At 51.5% G+C, this 19981-nt stretch overlaps 1 protein-coding gene across 2 annotated transcripts; it reads left to right on the forward strand.

Moving 5' to 3' along the window:
• Positions 1–213: 213 nt before the first annotated feature.
• Positions 214–16490, forward strand: LOC133348799 (dual specificity protein kinase shkA-like). 2 transcript variants are annotated; one of them, XM_061561811.1, is made up of 9 exons: positions 214–603; positions 5169–5208; positions 5552–5639; positions 7371–7459; positions 7721–7820; positions 10445–10557; positions 11173–11225; positions 12596–12761; positions 14415–16490. In XM_061561811.1, the coding sequence occupies exons 1-9, from the start codon at positions 578–580 to the stop codon at positions 14646–14648; spliced, it is 909 nt and encodes a 302-aa protein (XP_061417795.1). In that variant the 5' UTR covers positions 214–577; the 3' UTR covers positions 14649–16490. The 2 variants fall into 2 exon arrangements, with proteins under 2 accessions (XP_061417795.1, XP_061417796.1); XM_061561812.1 differs by having other exon boundaries at positions 580–615.
• Positions 16491–19981: the final 3491 nt, after the last annotated feature.

A 19981-nucleotide genomic window follows, 5' to 3' on the forward strand; every position in this document is an offset into this window, starting at 1 on the left:
TACCGCTGGCAACATTAACATTATATATTCGCGAGTATCGGGGCAATTTTGCCCTCATTAGCATAATGCATGCGAGCGTGGGCATAATATAGATAATTAACATAATGCGTGCAGAACGTCAAAATCATACGTATCATTAACATAATATTTGCGTGCGTCGATAGTTAGAGGCATCATTAGCATAATTTATGCATTTCCCGCGTGGATATCGCTTCTTCCGCGGGTCCCGTCACTTCCAGAAAGACCGACGCTTGGAAGAATCTCTCGGCCCTTTGCATCGCTTGTTAATGTTTCAGTCGGTACACAGATATATATCTTTATATACGCAGTGTGTCTATATCGTCAGATTTCCTTAGAGCGACCGGCTATCGACCGCTGCTTGGCACTCGCGCTAACGGGCTGCTGAAGAAGGCTCCACGCCGAGTCGACGGGGACCGCTTGTTGTGACAGTCGGAGGGGGCGAGGGGGTTACCGCCACTCAGCGGTCAGCAGCGTCGGTCATCAGGGTCGCGAGTGTCCCTCTCAGTGGGGAGGTCACTCCACCGGGGGAGGTCGGTGACCTGCGGGTGACCGGTGGATGCTCCGAAGGTCGGACGGACACACGTGAGTGTACAGGTGATACACGTGTGTGTGTGTCAGTGTGTACAGGTGATACACGTGTGTGTGTAGAGGTGAGTGATACACGTGTGTGTGTGTGTACAGGTGATACACGTGTGTGTGTGAGTGTACAGGTGATACACGTGTGTGTGTGTGTGTGTACAGGTGATACACGTGTGTGTGTGTGTGTGTACAGGTGATACACGTGTGTGTGTGTGTACAGGTGATACACGTGTGTGTGTGTGTCAGTGTGTACAGACACGTGTGTGTGTGAGTGTACAGGTAATACACGTGTGTGTGTGTCAGTGTGTACAGACACGTGTGTGTGTGAGTGTTCAGGTGATACACGTGTGTGTGTGTCACGTAGGCAAAGTCACGTACCTACGTGACTTTGCCGAAAACACCTAAGAATATGAATCCTTGCAGTCACGAAAGCTTCAAATCTAGAATGTGTCAGTGTGTGTTGGCACAGGGGAGCGGTAGTGTAGCACAGGGGAGCGGTAGTGTAGTGGTTAGCGCGCTGCACTACGAACCTGGCGACCCCAGTGACGATTATTTGAACCGGTCCTGGGCCTCCCCAAGGTCGACTCAGCCTCAAATGAGTACCTGGTGCGGTGTGTAAACATCGCCGCTCGGGAGACAAAGGCGGTCGGGCGTGGTGCTGGTCACCCACCCCCTCGTGTACCGTTCCGGCCTTCATAGGTGCTCGCTAACAGCACTTGCCCCTACAGTCTGTTAAGGCTATACGGGGGATCTTTATCTTTTTGTTGGCACAGTAGGGGGCACAGGTGGTGCATCAGCCACTCATCTCGGTCATCTCAGTCAGTCGACCCGTGGCACCTGCTGGGTCTGCCCCGTGACCTCCTGCCACGTGGCCTCAAGGTGCACCTAGCCTGGCACAAGCGTCGTGGTGACATCACCGCCACTTAGTGGCGAATTGCGCTTGTGGTTGTGTGTACACCCACTGCATGTGTAGCGGTTAGCGCGCTCGCTAACAGCACTTGCCCCTACAGTCTGTTAAGGCTATACGGGGGATCTTTGTACAGATGAGACACGTGTGTGTGGGCAGGTGAGTGACAAAGACAAAGGTCCCCCGTATAGCCTTAAACTGTTGGCGGGAAAGTGAAGGCCGGCACGGCACACGAGGAGGTGGGTGGCCAGCACCTCCCGCGGCCGCCTTTGTCTCCCGCATTCTGTACCCATTTGAGGCCGAGTCGACCTAGGGGAGGCCCACGACCGGTCCAGACAATCGTCGCCGGTGTTGGTCGCAGCGCGCGAACCGCGACTACAACCACACAGAGCAGAGTGGCTACACGGCTTGTTGTTGTTGTTGATGCCCACTCACTCGTCTAAACGTATCAACTGATGGGACCCCCCCCACTCCATCTCTCTTCTTATTCTTAGACACCGGCAGGTCCGGGCGCGATTCGGGAAGTCCCCTCGGCTCACGCAAATTCCCGCGACCCAACACTCGCTCGGTTCCACCGCTCTCGGTAGGCAAAGGAGGCAACCCACACGGTGGCAGAACGTGTTTAACAGTACCGCTTTCTTTTATTTTGATTATCAGCTAACACCATGGGTGGGAAAAAAAACGATTTTCCAGCGGCAGGCATCGGGTTTTTTCTTTAATACAATTAAACCCGATTTCGGGGAATTAAAACCTGGTTTAATGAATACGAAACTCTGATCCAAGGCTTAGTCTGCTTCCTCGTCGGTGCTGCTATCGTACTCGGGGGACCATCGGGCACGGGGTAGTCGTAGAATGCGGCGGGCAGGTTGGTCGTGATGAACACGAGCTTCTCCACAATCGTGGGCACTGCCAGTGAGTTCCTTAGCTTGGAATGGATGAAGCCCATCGTTGAGAAGTGCGGTTCTGCAATTAGAACCAATTAAACCGGAATTTCTCCCAATCTCAGATGATCGGATTTAATATAAAAAGACAATTAAACCCGATTGTAAAAAAACCCGACTGTGCCACCCTTGGCTAACACCGGCCACAACCCCGAGTCGATGTGCACCATTGTTCTCTTTTAGCCCCGCCCCTTCCCCACCGTTCCATTCATTGGCTACCACATTCAGATAAGCCCCCCCCCTCCCCCTTGTATTTAAGATCTTGTCTCTTGGAATTTTTCCTCACTTGATACAGTAAATCTAGCTGTGATGGTCCCACCTGATGACGGAGACTTGTGTTGCCTCCGAAACGTCGTGATTTATTATTTTATTTCTATTATTATTTCTATTAGCAGCATTATTTATTTATTATTATTATTTTTCCCCTACGTGACTTTACCGAAAAAACCTAAGAGTGTGAACAAACAAGTCTAACAACAACTCTAACAACAACTCTAACAACAACTCTAACAACAACTCTAAAAACAACTCTAGCAACAACTCTAGCAACAACAGCAGCAACTCAAGTACAGCTCGCCACACGCGGCGCTGGGCTGATACATCACGAGGGCTCTCTTACCCGGAGCCCTGAGGGGTGGTGAACAACGTGAAGTGATTTATAAATGTGTGAATTTGTGCCATACGTGGGGGAATACTCGCGTATGAAGCTGCCGATATTAAATAACTGCAGTGACGTTTTAATCCACATGGTAGCCGAGAACGATATAACATCCATCTCATCATTAGACCTCCTTTGCCAGTACCAAAATATAATAATAGGGTTTTTCCCATTTTTTCTGGCAATAAAAAAAAAGGTTTTAGTTTTGTTGCCAGAAAAAAGGGGAAAATCCTATTTTTATATAACATCCATTTGTAAACTCACTGATCGTGAACAATGTGGTCTCCAAAACTAAGCATGACCACCAACAAATTCCGTCACGCGTGCAGAACGTCCATTGAATGTTCGTTTTATTTGCTTGCAGTTACTAGCTAGTTAGAATATGCCTCACAGTGCTTGAGGATAATGAATATAATGTAATTAACAATGTACAGAGTTGCTTAGAGTAGTGATTCTCAACACGGGAGGGTACACGGACCCCTGGGGTGGACGTGGCAATGTGAGGTGATTTATAAATGTGTGAAATTTTACCATAGTCACGTATGAATCTGCCAATATGAAATAACTTACCACAACATTTACCGTATTTTCCCGCATATAACCTGCGGGGTAGACCACTTTACAAACAAAACAAGACCCTGCAGGGTATATGGAGGTGCGGGCTATCTGAAATTTGTTTTACACAAAACGCTATTTTTGCGGGGTAAATGCATCTGCGGGTTATATGCATGTGGGCTATATGCGGGAAAATAGGTAAATATATTTAGTATCCTAGAACGATATAAAATAGCTTCCCAAACTGATCGCAAACAATCTAGTTACCAAGAGTATCCAGCGAGAGCGAACAAATTCTGTCGCGCGTGCAAAGCGTCCGTTGAAATTTAGTTTTATTCGCTTGCAAGTTACTTAGCTAGTCTGGATACACCTATTATGACGTCATCTGTCGTGATTATGAAACCACAACGGACCAGGTATCCAGCACTTGAGCGGGGGTCTCATCAATGAAACGGCGACGTTTGTCCATGAAGCTAGGCTGTGATTCACTATTTATTTGTGGGTCAGATGGCGTGAGTAAGTCAACTGTGTTGTACACCCTCCTCCACCCGACACAGCCAACTAATACAGTTGTCACGTGACGAACGAACGTACCAGTGCATTACCGCTTCAGCACCTCTGTTGGAAAGCGATCTCACGTGACAAGTCCATGAATTGGCCGTGTCGGGTGGAGGAGGGTTTCACGACGCAACAATTTTACGGCACCTACGCCATCCGACCCAACGACTGACGATGAATCGTAACGTCGGTGGCGAAGGCCTCCGCGTTGAATTCAGCTCGACCCCGTCGAGACGACCGCCCACCACGCCGCGAGGTTTACTCGTTGAGCACAGGTGAGTTGCCACGGCCGATGTCTGGGTGATCGTGCCGGCCAGATATGAGAGTCAACGCGATGTCGTGAGGCCTGTTTAGCCAGGAAAGCCTCACTGAGCCTCGGAAGGGCCGACCAGGTTTGGGCTTCATTCAAGAAGTATCCCTCTGGGACCTACACAGCAGGGTCCTATAATTTATGGAGATATTTGCCACGCTTTCGGCAATAGTGTCGGAGCTCGGGCTGTTTCTGTCCTTTTGCCTTCAGACTTGGGACGCTCGCTGCCTGTAGAACTCGCACCTGGCTACCGGAGCCGAATGCGGATCGTTAAGGACTGTTGCTTCTAAAAAAATAGCTCTTCTGTTATTTTGGTTGCAGACGCCTGATCTAGGATATATTAGACAAACTGTAGATGCGCGTGTATATTTGTATTTATTTTACTGTACCGTGCACCTGAAGCCCTTTGCTGCGCCTTATAAAACGTCAATAAATAAATGAATGGACTGAGGGTCAAATGCGACTTTCAAACTCCCTCTCCGTGACCAATCGCACGCGGACACCTGCTGGAGCGTTGAGCAGGAAGCGGCGTGTCGACTGGGCAGAGAGCCGCGAACGCCCGGTGGGTAACCGAGTGCCCACGGCAGGCCCCTCAACGTGGGCAGGATAAACTCGCGGTCCCGTTTGTGTCTTCCTCAGGATGGCTTCCAGCAAAGAGGAAGAGAAATTGACAACGTCCGTGAGTGGACACCAAATGCACCCCCCCCCTCCCCGTTTCTCACTTCACCATTTTCAATCCACTGCTGGATGAGGCCCACCCCGTGGGTTATTTGACCGCGCTGCTGAGTGGATGTGGGTCGGTGCAAGAGCCGTGTTTACATGCACCAATGTGACATTCAAACAGAGCGCCCCGTATACATTCAGCGGGCCTATGACCGACTCAGCGTGGGGCCTGGATAGTGCTTGGGCGGGCGACCGCGACCGTGCGCAGGTCGTCATCTCGTGGTGGAGGGCCCTCATCCGGCAGTGGATCCACGGCAAGCGCCGTACACGTTTAATATTCACCACGCCGCTGTTTGCAGGTGTCGCCCGAGCACGACCCAGACAACGAAAGCTTCCCCTTCCAGAGCGACTTCCCTCCAAACCCGCAGCAACGCGGCACCGTGCTGGGTGAGCATTGCAAAGACAAAGACCCTCCCTATAGTCTCAACAGACTGTTGGGGCAAGTGCTGCTAGTGAGTAGCACCTATGAAGGCCGGAACGGCACACGAGAGGGTGGGTGGCCAACACCACGCCCGGCCGCCTTTGTCTCCTCAGTGGCAATGTTTACACATCGCACCAGGTACTCATTTGAGGCTGAGTCGACCTAGGGGAGGCCCAGGACCGGTTCACATAATCGTCACTGGTGATTTCCGTGAACGGGAATCGAACCCAGGTGGTCAGGTTCGTAGCGCAGCGTCGCGCTAACCGCTACACTACCGCTCTCACAGACACTCCGCACCCTCTCGCCATAGCCCACACTCGCACCTCCCTGTCACGCAAAGCCACTCTGAGTCACCACAAAGGTCGCCTGCTTCACAGGCCAATAAGGAGCTGGCATTCTATTTTGTATCTTACCAGGTAAAGCCCACTGAGCTATTAGCTTCTTTTTCAGAAGCAATCACAAATGATCGCTCAACAAAGTGGCTTATCACGTGTAAATTGACAGCATCAATCAAATACTCTGAACGAGTGATGTTGGTTCTAAATATGGAGGAAAAACCCGGAGAAAAATCCACGCAACCATGCAGAGAGAGACACAAACTCCAAATATACATATACAACATGTGTCGGGGTCAGGATCGAACACACGACCTCCTGGATACCAGGCGAGGGAGTTAACATCTCGCCTCTGCTGGCTACTGCAGGTGAATGTGTTCAGGGAACAGACCCAATGTCTAACTCATGCGGGTTGTGAAATTACAGCACGCAAACAGCAGGAAGGCAAGACACCCATAATGCCTTGCGCGCAACGTCATGCTGCCATCACGTTGCATGCTCATTGACGGGGCTGGGAGAATTGTAAATGCTGTGTAGCGGTCACATGACATACATGCAAGGGATGATGGGAGTCATGCCTTCCTGTGAGCAGCACACGTTTGCGTGCTGTTATTTGTAATTGTTTCCAGCCCGCACATAGTTTATTCTACAGGGTGTTTGAAAAAGATGGACCCAATTTCAAAGCAGTATATTTCACGATGGCAACATGTTACAATTACACAAAAAGTTACAAACGGTTTAATGAGGTTTAATGAGTTATCAAGTTTTACTAACCATTTTATAAATGCTCTATGTGCCCTCCACCTGCTGTACGAACAATATCGAGACGAGAGTCGAATTCGTTCCAAACGCCTTTCAAAGTGTCTTCATTGTGGTCGCCCTGTGCTCTTCCCCTTACATAAACAGCCCGTTTCCTCAAATTGTCGGTACCAACGACGAATGCTCTTTCACGTTGGTGGATCAATGCCAAAACGCCGTTGAAATGCACGCTGCACCGCAATTACGGATTCGGTCTTGCTGAACTGCAGAACGCAAAACGCCCCTTGTGTTGCGGGGTCGCCGTCTTGCGAATGACTGAGGCTAGGGGCTGTTTGTGCACGGGGAGAGGCATCGAGCGGTCATCATTTGAAACTCTATGTCCCACCCTCTCTATGCCCCGCCCTCTCTATGCCCCGCCCTTTCAAGTGGTAAGAGTTTCATTCATGGGCGGTTCGTGGTTGCAGAGATATAGCGATTTCAAATCGGATCCATCGTTTTGAAACACCCTGTATTGTGATGATGATGGGTTTTCTCGTCGCTCACAGAACAGGTTTCTGATCGAGCATGCGGTTTACTGACCCTCAATGTCCACGCTGGCTGCAGCATTCCTGTCAGGTGAGGAGTGCGACTTGTACAGCGAGCACAACGTCAGATTCTGGATGAACTCGGGAACCGCTCCCCATGACAGCCGGGTAACTCGCACAAGGCATCCGCAATCCGTCCGCCGCCCGCCCGCTCACTCACTCTCACCCACAAATCACTAACTTGCGTAAAGACCACACGCGGCAACTTCGCCCCCACTGGCAGACTATACCCATCCGTTAGGCATCGCGCCTGCAGGATGCAATTGGGCGATGATGATGCAAATACCAAATACGGCACGATTGGGTGTTTGAAAGTTCGTAACCTGGCTAAGAGGATCTCTGTGTTTTTGTTCATGTTTCTTGTGCCAGACTTTCGGGAATATTTTGAAACACCTGGAGGAATTGTTTCCTGGTACCAGCCGTAAGACGTCCACCATGAAGTTCCTCGCACACGTGGTCCGCATCGAATGTGAGTGGCAGCACTAACCACTACACAGAGTGGAGCGCTAACCACTACACTGTTAGAGTGGAGCGCTAACCACTACACAGGGTGGAGCACTAACCACTACACAGGGTGGAGCACTAACCACTACACAGAGTGGAGCACTAACCACTACACTGTTAGAGTGGAGCGCTAACCACTACACAGAGTGGAGCACTAACCACTACACTGTTAGAGTGGAGCGCTAACCACTACACTGTTAGAGTGGAGCGCTAACCACTACACAGAGTGGAGCGCTAACCACTACACTGTTAGCGTGGAGCGCTAACCCCTACACAGGGTGGAGCACTAACCACTACACAGAGTGGAGCACTAACCACTACACTGTTAGAGTGGAGCACTAACCACTACACAGGGTGGAGCACTAACCACTACACTGTTAGAGTGGAGCACTAACCACTACACTGTTAGAGTGGAGCACTAACCACTACACAGGGTGGAGCACTAACCACTACACAGGGTGGAGCACTAACCACTACACTGTTAGAGTGGAGCACTAACCACTACACAGGGTGGAGCACTAACCACTACACTGTTAGAGTGGAGCACTAACCACTACACTGTTAGAGTGGAGCGCTAACCACTACACAGGGTGGAGCACTAACCACTACACTGTTAGAGTGGAGCACTAACCACTACACTGCTAGAGTGGAGCACTAACCACTACACAGGGTGGAGCACTAACCACTACACTGTTAGAGTGGAGCGCTAACCACTACACTGTTAGAGTGGAGCGCTAACCACTACACTGTTAGAGTGGAGCGCTAACCACTACACAGGGTGGAGCACTAACCACTACACAGGGTGGAGCACTAACCACTACACTGTTAGAGTGGAGCACTAACCACTACACAGGGTGGAGCACTAACCACTACACTGTTAGAGTGGAGCACTAACCACTACACTGTTAGAGTGGAGCGCTAACCACTACACAGGGTGGAGCACTAACCACTACACAGGGTGGAGCACTAACCACTACACTGTTAGAGTGGAGCACTAACCACTACACAGAGTGGAGCACTAACCACTACACAGGGTGGAGCGCTAACCACTACACTGTTAGAGTGGAGCACTAACCACTACACTGTTAGAGTGGAGCGCTAACCACTACACAGGGTGGAGCGCTAACTGCTACACTGTTAGAGTGGAGCACTAACCACTACACTGTTAGAGTGGAGCGCTAACCACTACACTGTTAGAGTGGAGCACTAACCACTACACAGGGTGGAGCACTAACCACTACACAGAGTGGAGCACTAACCACTACACTGTTAGAGTGGAGCACTAACCACTACACAGGGTGGAGCACTAACCACTACACTGTTAGAGTGGAGCGCTAACCACTACACAGGGTGGAGCACTAACCACTACACTGTTAGAGTGGAGCGCTAACCACTACACAGAGTGGAGCACTAACCACTACACTGTTAGAGTGGAGCGCTAACCACTACACAGGGTGGAGCACTAACCACTACACAGGGTGGGGCACTAACCACTACACTGTTAGAGTGGAGCACTAACCACTACACAGGGTGGAGCACTAACCACTACACAGAGTGGAGCACTAACCACTACACTGTTAGAGTGGAGCACTAACCACTACACTGTTAGAGTGGAGCTCTAACCACTACACTGTTAGAGTGGAGCACTAACCACTACACAGGGTGGAGCACTAACCACTACACAGGGTGGAGCACTAACCACTACACAGGGTGGAGCACTAACCACTACACTGTTAGAGTGGAGCACTAACCACTACACAGGGTGGAGCACTAACCACTACACTGTTAGAGTGGAGCACTAACCACTACACTGTTAGAGTGGAGCGCTAACCACTACACAGGGTGGAGCACTAACCACTACACAGGGTGGAGCACTAACCACTACACTGTTAGAGTGGAGCACTAACCACTACACAGAGTGGAGCACTAACCACTACACAGGGTGGAGCGCTAACCACTACACTGTTAGAGTGGAGCACTAACCACTACACTGTTAGAGTGGAGCTCTAACCACTACACTGTTAGAGTGGAGCACTAACCACTACACAGGGTGGAGCACTAACCACTACACAGAGTGGAGCGCTAACCACTACACTGTTAGAGTGGAGCACTAACCACTACACAGAGTGGAGCACTAACCACTACACTGTTAGAGTGGAGCACTAACCACTACACAGGGTGGAGCGCTAACCACTACACTGTTAGAGTGGAGCGCTAACTGCTACATTGTTAGAGTGGAGCGCTAACCACTACACTGTTAGAGTGGAGCGCTAACTGCTACACAGGGTGGAGCACTAACCACTACACAGGGTGGAGCACTAACCACTACACTGTTAGAGTGGAGCGCTAACTGCTACACAGAGTGGAGCACTAACCACTAACCACTACTCAGAGTGGAGCACTAACCACTACACTGTTAGAGTGGAGCGCTAACTGCTACACAGAGTGGAGCACTAACCACTAACCACTACTCAGAGTGGAGCACTAACCACTACACAGAGTGGAGCGCTGGCCACTACACCGTGGTATTATCGCGCCACTCATTCTGCGTAACGCGTTTGTTTTCACGCCTTCCGCCGTGGCCCACAGACCACACGGAGAGCATCGTTCGGCTGTCGGGCTTCTGCGACCTGGTGCGCTGGTTCGGGCCCTTCAGGGAAATCGTCTACAATCAGAAGAAGACGTGCATCTGCCTGTGCAACGTGAGTTCCGCTCGTGCAGCCACGTGGGGAAGGGCCGCCGGGCGTGCAACCGAACAGACGGCCCAGTGGGAATTGCGAAATTAGCAACGGAAACATTCGTCAACCAAGCGTGTTTATCTTAATCAACGATGACCGTGAGTGGATGACAGTTGTCGAGCGTGATGATGACTCCCGCTGCCCACTAATACCACCACCACCACCACGACCATCATCATCACTATCACCATAATAATCACTGCCATCATCACCACCATCATCTACTCACCAGAGACCAGAGTGCGACTGTGACGAGGTGAAACTAACGAGTCTGAATGAAGACAGAGACTGAGGTAACTTAATAACGTCATCGGAGACTGAGGTGCCCTGAGGAAGACCGATGATGGTAACTGGCTGTGGATGCATTGACAAAGATTTACCTGGTTCACTGGCTGGGAAGGAAATTGTGCGCCCCTCTCACCAACATTTAAACTCTCAACGCCGAGGCGACGCTCAACCTCCCCATACTGAGACACGACTAAACCTCCCACACAGAGACTGAGATTGTGACTAACACAATCCTCGCCGATGAACAAAGTAATTCTGTGTTGTCCTCTTGATGGTGTCTTCCCGCACTAGCTGGAGTTGCTCATGACGGAGTCACAGGTGCTCGTGTCGAAGCAGAAAATAAGGTATGGGCAGAGGAAGGAGCACACAGATCGGAGGTCAGAGGTTAGCGATGCAGAAGCACTGGAGTTGGGCGGCTGAGGGCAAGTGACATGGCCGAGCAGCACCACGTTTTTCACTGTAGTTCATGCCCAGCGGCCGCACTGGTTAATACCGTTCACCATAAATACTACGCGCCGTCCACTTCACAGCGCACGTTAAAGATTCCGCGACATTTTATGAAAACACAGGAGGCCGTGTGTGCCGGCGTCGTTGTCCACATTTGCCAAATTAGACAAATGACCTCGACAATTAAGTGGGAAAAGCCACGTGGCAACATTGCCCTCTACCGTGAAACGAACGCAGACAAATATCGAAGCACGGCCCTCCGTGTTGGCCTCGCGCTGTGCGAGCGGCGCAACTACGATGTGCTCATGGTCTGATTTAATTTTCAGTGCCATTAGCCGGCAGATTTATTTCATCATTTTGAGGGTCGCACGATGGATTGTTTATGAAGCACAGGTCGCATATCTGACCACCACGTATCCGCCCCGACCAATGAACCACCCCCACCCAGTGCAGTACTTGTACACGCTGGAACTGGCATCGTCCGTAGATGTTCACATATTTGACCTCTTCACAAATCCGACTGTACCCGAGTCCCCAGCGATTAGGATATCGAATATGCGACGTCGTATTGTACCCCGTGCCATGGGATGTTGCCATCGTGATCACACTGGACTTGCAGTGTAGGGATCGCCGGTTCGATTTGATCTCCCGGCGTGCCAGTTAAAACAATGGGCACGTTTCTTAGGTCCCACCACCTCTGTCCACCCAGCGGTACAAATTACTTCACCACAGTCGGTCGATTGTAAGGCGGCATGTGGTGGGGTAGAGTGTGGGTGCTCCCATACCTTGCAAGATTTCTGCCCAGCGGGGAAAAGTTTTACAAAATTCCCCGGTGGCGAGATGTTATCCGCCTCGCCTGGTATACAGGAGGTTGTGGGTTCAATCCAGACCCTGAAAACTCTATATCTGGAGGTTGCATGGATTCTTCTCTGGATCCAGTTTTTTCCCTCCACATTTAGAAACATGCGTTTAGAGTATTTGGCTACTATCAATTTGCACGTGATAAGCCACTTCGTTGAGCTCTCAATTGTGCCCAGGCCGCTTCTGAAAAAGAACTTTCTAGCTCCGTGGGCCTTAACTGGTAATACAAATTAAAATATAGTTTAGTTTATTCCAAAATTCCCTCTCGAGGGGTTCTCTAGTGCTCCCTCTGGAGTGGACAGTGGAGGTCCCTCTGCCAATCCTTCCACCAGCGGTGGCACGAGCGAGCAATTGCAGGGGCTGCGCCTTCACCTTTGCGCCTTTGCCACGCCCCCTTTCCCCTTAGCTGGTTCGCGGGTCACATGAGCAGCGCGGCGGCAGAGGAGAAGCTGCGGGGGCAACCGAGCGGCACCTACCTCGTGCGCTTCTCCGAGTCGGAGCGCGAAACGGGCAGCTTCGCGCTGTCCATCAATGTCGCTGACGGTGGTGGCACGGAGCACGTGACCATCCAGGTGAGCCGACTCCACCGCCCCACCTCCACCTCCTCCTCTTCCGCCACGGTGACCAGCGTCCCTCCTGCCGCAGACCGTTTCCCACCCGCGGCTTGTGGCAGAGGCTCGCGGTTCGAGCCCCGCGACCGCCCTGGTTAACGCTGCCCCGGGCTATTAACGGTTAATGCTGCGTGCTGTCTGCTTCACAGTGGATGCCACGGTGGCGAGATGTTAACTACCTCACCTGGTAAACAGGAAGTCGTGGGTTCGAACCAAACCCTGATGCCCTCATGGTCGTGTGGATTTTTTTCTGGGTCCTCTGGTTTTTCCCTCCACATTTAGAATCAATGTTTTTCGTTTTGATTATTTGGCTGCTGTACATTTCCACGTGATGAGCCACTAATTTCAGCTATCATTTGTGGCCAGGTCGCTTCTGAAAAAGAGCTATATCGCTCAGTGGGCCTTATCTGATAAAATAAAAAAATAGTTTAGTAAATAGTTTTTACATAGTTTGTAATAAAATAGTATAAAGTCGGAGTAAAGATGCGTTGTAGTCGAAATTTGCTAAATTATACAAATTGTCTGCAAAATAATTAGAATGATACGAATAAGATCATTAATTAGGCAAAACTCCACAGAGCCCCCCGATTATCAGACGAATGTCTATTTGTAGGCCGGTGCTGCCTGCAATTTGTGCCACACGGGGACCGCGGCCATGAGGGGTCCCCTTGGCGAGACTGCAGCAGGGCACTGGAAGTCTTGCGATGAGAGGTGACGTGAGGTGCTCGGGAGTTGCCGAGGCATCTTAGCATCCTCACAAATGCAGTTCCTTATCCTTACCGTAAATATCGGCGTGGGAGTGGTGGTGCAGTGGTTAGCGAAATTTGCCATGGCTGATGATGAGATGACTGCTCCCAACTGTCAACTTTCTGTATTTTAGCCACCTGGTGTTCCAATCATTGTTGTGAGCATCGCTCCTCTGCCCTCCATTGTTGTTTGTATGTATGTATGTTGAATTTCTTTCGCACCGTACGTAGCCAACCGTACTAATCGGAGGTTTGAGGACAACTGCCTCCCAACTGCCCAGTAGCGTTTTTCACGAGCCTCCTGCATAGAGGCCGATCTTGACACTGCTGGTACCAGACATCGGCAAATTCACTCACGTGTACATCCTTCTGTATCACATCAGCCCATCTCTTCTTTAGCCCATGCCGTGCCCGGTTAGCCCCTTCGATCTGGCCAAACAGAGGCTGCATGGGCATGCGCTGGCTGGTCATTCAGACGACATGAGCCGGCCAACAGCGTCACCTGCCGGAGGAGCTCACCGATGATGGCACTGTGTCCAGACCTGTCAAAGATCTGTGAGCTCATCACAAATTCCAGTCTGCAGGTTAAACCCAGGATGCATCGTAGGCAGGCCAGCCTGAATGTTTCAAACCGACGCAGCGTCATCACCGGCATCGCGCGTCATCACCGGCATCCTTCCATCCTTCCTTCCACAATGTCAATCCGTCAAGCGGTCACCTGTTGAGAATGCGTCCGATCATTTGCCCTTCCCTGGATTGTTTTGTCGAGACTTCTCTCCTCGGGAAACGCCTCTCTAGAACCTCCCCGCGTTACTCGTTGGTCTCCCCTCCCTCCCCTCCCCGCGCACGCTGTCTCGCTCGCTCGCAGGGCGACCCCAAGATGGTGAACTCTGAGGTGGCGGCGGCGAGAGACGATCCCAACCTGTGGCTGCAGTACTGCGCGGACAGCGACGGGCGCAGGTACCCCAGCCTGCCCGTGCTGATGAACAAGCGGCTCATGGAAGACTCCTTCCACGATGACCACGAGGACACCGCCTGCGAGACGGCGTGCCCCGACCTGCCGCTCAACGCCATATTCAGGCCCTATCGGAACAATTCCTGAGTTTCCGACGATCAGAGGTTGGGGGAGTTTACAGCACCTGCGTGTTTTTTAGAGAGTTTTCCATGTATCACTTGTAAACGTCCATCATCAATTGAGGCTATCCTGGTCTCCTGAGTTCTCGCCTAATCAAACAAAGCAAACCTGACTTGATTCTGCCATGCTCACCCTTCCTGAGGTGATCCTCACCGGCAATGTCTGCCTCACCCCACGCTACCGCTCCATGACTTGCACTCGTTGATCTCTGGCTGTGCCCTCACCAGCTTCACTGGATCCTCACCCAGTCTCACCTTTTCTGGCGTTACCTGCATTCTTTTCCTGGCATCCCTCTGAACTGGAAAACATCGGGCCTACCCTGCCCTCTTCCCCCATGCCCTCCTTGCTAATTTTATCCACCAATTGGACTTTTGATTACAGGCAGTCCTCAACTCACGAACATCTGCACTTACGAACCAGCTTCCATGAGATATTTATTTTTTTAACATCGCCTTGCGAACGCAAATTTACACTTACGAACTGAACCGCGGAACTATTTTGTTTTCAGCGGAGCAATCTTCCTCGAGATTTAATGAGTCACAACCTCCCGCTGCCTGTGCGTGCGCGCGTGTGTGCGTGTGCGCGTTTGTGCGTGCGCGCATGTGTGTGTGTGCATGCACGCGTGTGCGAGTGTGCATGCGCGCGTGTGCGAGTATGCATGCGCGCATGTGTGCATGCGTGACCCGCTCACGACCAACACCAGTGACAATTATCCGAATGGGTCCTGGGCCTCCTGTAGGTTGACTCAGCCTCAAATGAGTACCTGGTGTGTATACATCCTCACTGGGGAGTCAAAGGCGTCCGGGCGTGGTACTGGCCGCCCACCCCCTCGTGTGCCATGGCAGCCTTCATAGACGCTCGCTAACAGCATTTGCCTGTCAATGCAATAGCACTGTTGTGAATGTGTGTGCGCGCATGCCCTGAGTGTGTGTGTGTAATTGTGGGGACTCATTGCGCCCCTTCTGACAAACAAGCCATCGTTAGGACTCAAGGTAGATGAAAATAAAACAGATTTTTTTTTCCTGTTTATGTTACTTTCTTTTGTATTTTATTTACTATACAGTATTACAGTATGAAATGCAAATTTACACTTTCTTAACGAGTTTAACAATGCTTCCTTTTTTTAGTTAAACCGTAGCACATTTGATAACACTGACCGTATGTGCATTTAAATACGGTACGTTAGTCTGTTCCGACTTACGAACCGTTCTCCTAAGTCGAGGACTGTCCGTACAGAAATTCAAGTCGGCTATTTAATTTTACACGCTTTTATTTAACTCTGTTGTCGTATCCTCAAATCTTGTAACTCAATTTTAACCCACTTCCCAATGTGGTATCGACTGTAAACTTGGTATACTTATGTAATACTGATGACAATACTATATTCTATCATTGCATTTTTTTTTATTTTAAACCATCTTTTTTATATGTTATGTTTCGCCTTGGGTCTAATTGTTCACCCTCAACTGACGTTGGCTATAAATCACCACGGTCCCTTACACATTCCTGCGGAGGGAGCTGGTAGGAACGTTGGGTTGCTCGGTCAATGGCCAGGGTCAACGGCGGCGTGGTGTGTTCCGCAAATATGGCCGACTGTGAGGGCGGGCACAAGCCGGCTTGAGTAGGTTAAACGTTGGAGTTTTATAAGGGCAACACGGGGTGACCAGCCCCTCCCCACCCAGCCCCACCCTCCCCACCCAGCCCCTCCCCAAAACAAATAAAACATGCTTCAAATCGCTTTAAACTATTGTCATTGTCGTGCGTATTTAATGTGGCGCTGCACTCTGATGTTGTAGGAGAAAACATTTATTAAAAAGTCTATTTAATTAAGTAGAACGTGTTGTCTTTATTTATTTAAAGTTGCGCATTTTGGTGAACTTTGTGCAGCGGCAGCAGCAGCCACAGGAGCTGTCGATGTATTCTTAAACTGCATTCTAAGATTGAGTCCACACTAGAGGCCGACCGAAACTGAGTTTTTGATTTCGGCCAAAACCGAAACCAGACCGAAAGTTAAATATTGACTTTCAGCCAAAACAGAAAGTTTAACTACACCTTCGACCGAAACAGAAAGGTATATAACCGAAGTTACCGAACACAAGATTTATGAAATATGTCATGATGCAATGCTACTTTAATAAAAAAGAAATCTAAAACTAATTCAGAGCCTGCAGTAAGAGTCGCTAAATATAAAATCTTTAGGTGTTACTTAGTAATTATATCCAAACAAACGAATGTTGTAGTTAAACAACAGTTTCTCACGTTCTCGCCCAGCAGGTTGCTGCTGCGTCTTGTCGGCATCAGAATCGACTTTAGTGAAGTGATCCCACACCGCGTGTTTCGACATTCTTCTCGGTGAATCACTGCTCCGTTTATCAACTTTAATTTTCGACTTCGTAATTTTGTTATCACTAATTCGCTACGGAACTATTAACTAACTGAACATCAATATTATCAGACTTCGAATCTCGGTATCAACACGCGTGTCGACTGAAGCGAACGCAACACAAGCCAAGGCGGGCAGGCGGCTGGGAACAGACAACAGAGGCACTTTCTTGTCGTCCCGCCAAAGAGACTCCACCCACGGATGCAGATGCAGACTGCCGTCTGTTGACATTAGCAGACCATCGTTGCGGCTGTAACCTCGCTCCCAAGCTGCTGCTGCTGACGTGTGCGTGTTTGCAGCTGTGGAGGCCGTTGGCCCCCGGGGTCTCCCCCGCCTGCATCTCCGGGCTCGTTTGCGTTACCGCACCGCCCTGCCCTTCACCAAGATAAGAGAACTCTCCCCGGGGTCCCAGCCGGCATCTCCGGGCTCGTTTGCGTTACCGCACCGCCCTGCGCAGCACTCACACGCTGTGAGCGTACGCACACACAGCACCGCGCGCGTTCACACTCTCGTCGAAACCACACGAGGCTACAATTAGTTATTAATGATGTATTGCTGGCTGACTAGCGAACCACTGTTGCGTCAGTAGGGATCGGCGAGGCAGGCGTATACTATTGCCCAAGGGTCTGTACCCGATTTATCTTATTTTGATACGATCTAAGCGGATTGGTTTTTATACTACGTCTCACCACTCTCTCTCTCTCTCACTTTCTTTACTCACAGTTTAAACGCCCCTGTCGGCTTGTCCTTGCTGCATGTCGACACGTCGCATGGCTGGATGCCAGAGTTGATCGCACGGGAGCTGACTGGAGAAGACCTCCCCTCTGCTTCCCTCACCCTTCTCTTTATCCTGCTCACCTCACAGGGGGGTCCCGCTCCGCTGGCCAATCAAAGTGCTTCACCTGTCCCCTGGCTGGCTTCGGGCGGTTCCAATCTGGTTAGCGCGACGGATTACCTCGTCCCATAGATCAGTGGGAGGAGCCCTGTTTTCCCGGCGTTCGTTTGTGTATTGCAGACCCCTGCCTGCCTTTCCGATACGTGTGTGTGGGGGGGATGCGTTTCAACCGTGGTGGCTGGACAGCCCTCGCCGTGACCATACAATCTCAACCCGGGTCACAGCGCCGCAGTGCGAACCAGCATCGGGGGAGGTCGCCCAATTCCCTGGCCGCAAGAAACCGTGAAGATTATCCCTATGAGGGCTTTCGGGTAAAAACCTGCCGGCCAGGAGACCCCCCCTCGGAGCTCTATGTGGGCAAATGTGTGAGGGTGTGTTTATGTGGGGGGTGGTGAGGGGGAAGCGGGGTCGGTCCCATCGCTTTGGTGGTGGCAAGGTTGTAGATGGGGCGCCCGCTGAGCGGCTTCGCGGTGGTGGCATCACACAGCCATTCACATAGGATTGCCTAGCGCCGACTCACCGGCCGATAGGCAGAGAGATAGACGTAGCACTAGCGTTATACTCGTAGGAACCGCCTGGTTCCACCAGCCCACAGGTGATTATTGTGTCCGTCCGTCGTGCATCCAAAATGGGAGGGGTAGGGCTGGGTGGGGAGGGGAGGGTGGGGAGGGTGAGGAGGGGCTGGGAGGGGAGGGTGGGGCTGGGTGGGGGGTGGGAGGGGTGGGGCTGGGTGGGGAGAGGCTGGTCACCCCGTGGTACCCTTATAAAACTCAATGTTTAACCTACTCACGCCGGCTTGTGCCCGCCCTCACAGTCGGCCATATTTGCGGAATACACCACGCCACCGTTGACCGAGCAACCCAACGTCCCTACCAGCTCCCTCCGCAGGAATGTGTTATTCTAAAAATAGATCTTCGGTTGACGACCGAAAGTCAATATCAGTTTCGGCCGAAACTGAAACCAGACCGAAAGATAAAAATTAACTTTCGGCCGAAACCGAAAGTATGCCGAAAGTGGCCATTTGCCAACTTTCGGCGCCGAAACTTAAACCGAATTTCGGTCGGCCTCTAGTCCACACACACTGTCTCGGCCTCGCTGTGCGCTACGTTGCACCACTATCCGAGTAGTTAACCTCACATTCAATACACTTTCAGAGCCAGGGTGAACATCCGCGGCGACGGCCAGCCCGGGGTGGCCCCCACCTGGGGAGGTCCCATGCCTCCTGGCCGAGCCGCGGCCCCAAGGTACCGCCCCCGGCCTGATCTCGCTCTCTCCCTCGGTGCCCTCTCCTACCAGCGAAGACGGCCCTGAGCGGGTACAGCCGGGCCAGCTTGGTGGCTGGAGGTCGACTCCACGTCCGAGTCCCGAAGCGAAGCGTGGGGGGGGGGGGGGGGTGCTGGTGGAACCCCGAGCGCAGCCCCCCTGAAGGTTGCTTCCCCTCCAAGTGCACTGGCGTACGCCACACGCTCGTGATCCTGCACCTCAGCTGGGCAACCACTCAACATCTCCCGACCTCACTCCGGGGTCAATACCCCACACCCCCCGATTTGTTGAGTCGGAGCTGCCCGTGCGTGCCTCTATGCGTATATCTATAGGTGGCCTAGTCCGTGGGTGGGTACGTATCTTTGTGTATCTCCCCACAAGGGGTTGCGTGAACATAACCCGAGGTCGGCCCCTTGTGTTCACGGCTAATCTACACTGCTCTGGCGGCGCGGGGCGTAGGTATATGGGGCCGGGCCTGATCCCACCCGATAGAGGGGGGACCGCTTTATGCATGATATAAATTACTCAGCGGTGGCCCCTCACCACATGAGCGTGACCTAAATTTGGCTCCTCGCCCCATGTAGACGGTGTTCCCACGGCTCGGAGAGACGGCTCCTCTGGATGGACACCCTGTACACGCCTCTCTGGCGGCAGGGAGGGTCTTCTAAAACTGAGAGCCTCCAGGTTGGGCCGAGCCGTCTCGTAGATTTGGCTACCTGCCTAACCACGACACGAACTGTGTAGCGTTTAATCTCTCCT

Source organism: Lethenteron reissneri, chromosome 28, assembly GCF_015708825.2.
Source record: "Lethenteron reissneri isolate LAM-NWPU_2019-01 chromosome 28, ASM1570882v1, whole genome shotgun sequence".
Lineage (NCBI taxonomy): Eukaryota > Metazoa > Chordata > Hyperoartia > Petromyzontiformes > Petromyzontidae > Lethenteron > Lethenteron reissneri.